This window comes from Penaeus monodon, chromosome 31, assembly GCF_015228065.2.
Source record: "Penaeus monodon isolate SGIC_2016 chromosome 31, NSTDA_Pmon_1, whole genome shotgun sequence".
NCBI classification, from domain to species: Eukaryota; Metazoa; Arthropoda; class Malacostraca; order Decapoda; family Penaeidae; genus Penaeus; species Penaeus monodon.
The window spans coordinates 29799119-29800868 of NC_051416.1; the positions used below are offsets into that span (position 1 = coordinate 29799119).

The window sequence follows — 1750 nt, forward strand, 5'->3', positions numbered from 1 at the left end:
TCCCTTCTTCTTCCAACTCGTCTTCCTGGAATAAGCGAACATTAACTCCAGCTCTACATTCAAGAAACACAGAGAGACTGACCGGGTGGCAGCCCAGTACATGAAGCGGGAATTTATCATACGGTAGTCTTATGTCTAGAAAGTGCGATTTTTAGATACTCTTTTTACAGTGCTTGCAGTTTTATAAATCTGCAGCCAGGTAGCATTACCCCGTAATATTATTATTCCTTAATTGCGTTTGTCCTGTGTGTGTTTACGGCCAGAGCCAGGTGTGTTGAGTGGTCACTGCTTTCAGTCGAGATTGCGCGTTTGCGATTTCTTTCTGTTGATATTTACATAAATACAAGTGTTTAAGATCTTATTTTATTTCTGTTTTTTTTTCGAATGTTAAATGTTTTTCTTTTTAATGTTTTCGATTTATAGAGATCTTTTTCTTCCTTTCGTATGCCCTCGATTTCTAATACTCGCGAGGCGAGAGAGACCCACCTCCCCTCCCTGGACATGTAACTAACGCGCCTTCTTCACACAGGTCGAGAGAAGCTGGATCTCGGAGAGGTGCGGATAAAGGTTGTCCTGGAGGCTGACGGGACGCAGGTGGAAGACCCCGAATACTTCTGCACCCTGCCGGAGAACACTGTCTTCCTCTTGCTTAGGCAGGGAGAACACTGGTACCCTGCCGGAGTTGAGGTGCTCAGACAAGGTAGTTATGCCCTGCCACGTCGCAGCGTCAGAGAATTATTTAGAGTTTCGTTTTATTTGCTCCTCAGATTACTATGTGCCTGCATACTATCAGAAAAGTACTTCATCCTTCGAACGCTAAAGATATATCAAAACACTTACATTTTCTTTCCAATTTGTTTATGATGTTTACATGCATATACATGAGCACATGTTCATATTTTACTTAATCAAAATTCCAAAAGTCATGTTGGTCTGTGATTCCTTATAACACATAATGAGTTAGCACCTGATGTTTTATTGAATAGTGTGAGACATGATACAAGAGCTGCATTGGTTTAGTATGGTGAAGTAGTGAACCAAGTCAATACCATACTATGTTACCTCAAAACCTTAATACCATGAGTTTAAGATAGATAATTATTATTTTCTTACTGATACAATGATGTCCTGTCTGAGATAATCACATAGTTATATAATGTCTATTCAATGACATGGTATAATATATCACAGTAAGGATATTTTTTCGGATCATGACTGTTAATCGAACCTTAATATAGACAGGATGATGATGGTTATCAGTAACGGCAATAGTCTCAAAATCATCTGTTGCTTAAAAAAGAGGCCAAATATCAGGGAATAAGGGATCAGATTGTGTATACTTGTGAGGGAGAACATTAGCGATACACGCTAACTTATAGCGCAACAGTGAAGGCCCGTAAGCGTTTAATTGACACTTAAGGGCATTTTTGGCGATTCCACATTAAGATTTATAAGTGAAGCGCCATCACTTGAAGCACAACACTTCCCTACCCAAGAGGAAGAGACAAAAGAGACATGAATCAAGCATAAGTTATGATGTACACAATAATTTAGGGGATATACCCTCCTGATAAGTCATTCAAGGCATATACTATTTATTTTTCATTCATAATTGTTTTCTATTGTTATTCTTTCTGGTACAGAGTATGATATTTTCCATTTTCAGCATTTTCCCCTTGTTCTTTTTTCTTCCCCCTTAAAATATCCTGATTGTTACACCAGACTGATTTGGAATAAATGATGTCTTATT

The 1750-nt window shown here is 38.5% G+C and overlaps 1 protein-coding gene across 1 annotated transcript in view; it reads left to right on the top strand.

Moving 5' to 3' along the window:
• LOC119593157 overlaps positions 1 to 1750 on the top strand; it is a gene marked incomplete in the record, with an annotated part of 106179 nt that overhangs the window by 34320 nt on the left and 70109 nt on the right. Inside the window, 1 exon segment of the mRNA XM_037942122.1 lies at positions 530 to 700. Within this exon segment, the coding sequence (XP_037798050.1) occupies positions 530 to 700 (171 nt within the window).